This window comes from Microtus ochrogaster, unplaced genomic scaffold, assembly GCF_000317375.1.
Source record: "Microtus ochrogaster isolate Prairie Vole_2 unplaced genomic scaffold, MicOch1.0 UNK74, whole genome shotgun sequence".
Classification (NCBI taxonomy): Eukaryota; Metazoa; Chordata; class Mammalia; order Rodentia; family Cricetidae; genus Microtus; species Microtus ochrogaster.
Window position 1 is genome coordinate 494,038 of NW_004949172.1, and position 2,707 is coordinate 496,744.

The 2,707-nt window shown below is 48.2% G+C and overlaps 1 protein-coding gene across 3 annotated transcripts in view; it reads left to right on the plus strand.

Annotated features, from left to right (window-relative positions):
- Positions 1–2,707, plus strand: part of Eml2 (echinoderm microtubule associated protein like 2) — a 30,474-nt gene that overhangs the window by 8,380 nt on the left and 19,387 nt on the right. For all 3 annotated transcript variants that reach the window (XM_005370273.3, XM_013354866.2, XM_013354867.2), the window contains exons 7-9: positions 275–424; positions 1,658–1,727; positions 1,810–1,920. In XM_005370273.3, the coding sequence (XP_005370330.2) occupies positions 275–424; positions 1,658–1,727; positions 1,810–1,920 (331 nt within the window). The remainder of the gene's footprint in view (positions 1–274; positions 425–1,657; positions 1,728–1,809; positions 1,921–2,707) is intronic.

The window sequence follows — 2,707 nt, forward strand, 5'->3', positions numbered from 1 at the left end:
GAGCACACCCAACCTCCTCTACAGCTGGGGGGAGCACACCCAACCTCCTCTACAGCTGGGGGGAGCACACCCAACCTCTAGCCTCTACAGCTTTCTACGGTTGTGAATGTAAGCTCATATACAAACACACAAACGGGAACTTATATTTTGGGAACACCATGGTTCACCCTGCAGAGGTGGGGTGGAGACAGGAAAACATTCCAGTGGCCTTATGACTCCCAGTAAGCCAAGAGGTACGGAACAGGTTCCTTAACCCAGCTCTGGGCGTCTGCAGCTATGGCTATCGAGGCCGGGACTGCAGGGCTAACCTTTACCTCCTGCCCACCGGGGAGGTGGTGTACTTTGTGGCTTCCGTGGCTGTGCTGTACAGTGTGGAAGAGCAGAGACAACGACACTACCTGGGGCACAACGACGACATCAAATGGTGAGTTAGGGAAGAACCCAGGCTTGGGCGTTGATCCAATCTGTACCTCCTGGGGCTCTTTCCACATGGCTGCCAACATGGAGTGTGGAGCAGTGCCAGCTCTGCACAATGAGAGCACCTGCTACCCCGGGTGGAAACTAGTGGGAAAATAAGTGTATATAGTGTTTATTTTTTTTAATGTGCATTGGTGTTTTGTCTGTATGTATGTCTGTGTGAGGGTGTCAGATCCCCTGGGACATTAAAGTTACAGATAGTTGTGAGCTGCCATGTGGGTGCTGGGAATTGAACCCCGATGCCCTGAACCACTGAGTCATCTCTCCAGTCCCTTTGGTATTTATCTTTTTTGTTTTTTAAGTGTGTACGTGTGTGTATGTGCCTGTTTGTATGTACACCATGTTTGTGTCCCCATAGTTTATCCGTAGTTACAACAGGTTATCAGCTGCCCAGTGTGGGTGCTAGAAGCCAAATCCAGGTCCTCTGGGGGAACAGCAAGTGTCCTTCCACTGAGTTCTCTCTCTAGCACATGAGCTTTTATTTTCTCTATTGTGGCAGGGTCTCTACTTAGCCCAGGCTGGCCTGGAATCTGCGGTGTAGCCAAAACTGGCCTTGAACTCACGACTCTCCTGCCTCAGCCTCCCTAGTGCCGGGATTGTAGAACATACCTGACAGTTGTATCAGATAGACTGATGCCCTCACCCAGTGTTCCAAGTTTTTGCTTCTTTGAAGAAAGTGACCCAGCATTTCAGATATTTCCGTGTTGGGATTTAATGTTTTTGTAGCCACTGTTTTTAGGACGTGCCTGAGCTGGGTGGAATCAGGAAGGTCAGAAGTTCAGCGTCATTCCCAGCTGTGCAGCCAGTTGGCAGCCTGGGCTTCATTAGACACTGTTTCAATAAACAAATGAAAGATTTTTTTCTTTCTTTCTTTCTTCCTTTCTTTCTTTCTTTCTTTCTTTCTTTTTTTTTTTTTTTTTTTTTTTTTTTTCCAGACAGGGTGTAGTCCTGGTTGTCCTGGAACTCACTCTGTAGGCCAGGCTGGTCTCAGACTCAGAGATCCTCCTGCTCCTGCCTCCTGAGTGCTGGGATTAAAGACTTGTGCCACCATGTCTGGTAAACATTTTTACAATTCATGTTTGTCGAGCGAACAGCTTAACCTGCTGAGGAAGGCTCACTGCCCCTGTGAGTTTTTCCCTCCCCATTGCTGAATGTTCTTCCTCTGTTTCTCTGCCCCCAGTCTGGCTGTCCACCCGGATATGGTCACCATTGCCACAGGACAGGTGGCAGGCACCACAAAGGAAGGCAAGGTATCTGTGGGGAGTAGGCACTGCACAGGGGGACTGATGGGAACTAGCCCCCCCAGAGTAACTGTGCTTCTCTTTTCTGCAGCCTCTGCCACCCCATGTTCGTGTCTGGGACTCAGTCTCCCTGTCTACCCTCCATGTCCTGGGCCTGGGGGTGTTCGACAGAGCTGTGTGCTGTGTGGCCTTCTCCAAATCCGTAAGTCTTTGGCCTACTCCCTTTAGAAAGCACTTTCCTATGGGGGGGAGACTATACCTCATTATGACATCACAGTGAGGTCATACACTCCTTCAAGTTCCAGGCCTTGGGACCTCAGGCCTGTGACCCAGAGCCCAGCACGTGGCACAGTACACCGGAATCACAGCACACCCTTCTTCTCCATTGGCTGACTCCCGTTGGGTTATTTTTGCCTGAGCATTCTGGAAGGTTCCTTATCTCTCAAGGTTTCAATCCCAGCACTGAGGGCCTTGCACCATCCACTTCCCCCATCAAAGCAGAAGTTAAAGTAATCTTCGGTGTTGATACAACTGCCCTCCTCTTCCATTCCCATGATTGATTGGGTTTTTTTTTTTGAATGATAATTTTATTTGAAAGTGTTGCAGGTGGATTGGGAAAAACAAAAATTCTACTCCCCAAAGATAGTTTAAGAAACACTGGGTTTGTGGGGTACATGTTCATGATCCCCACAGTGTGGAGAACAAGGCAGGAGGAGCCTTGGCTATGTGAGACTTTGTCTCAAAACCACAGCTCAGTTGGGTGTGATGGGATATGCCTTTAATTTGGCCTTCTTAAGAGGCAGAAACTGAAGGATCGCTGTGGGTTCAGGTGAACCTTGATTATATATCCAGTTCCAGGCTAGCCAGGCTGCACAGTGAAACCCTGTCTCAAAACACAACAACAAAATATCAGGCTAATCTATTTCTTTTTAATTTTTTTTGTTTTTTGTTTTTTGTTTTTTTTCGAGACAGGGTTTCTCTGTGGTTTT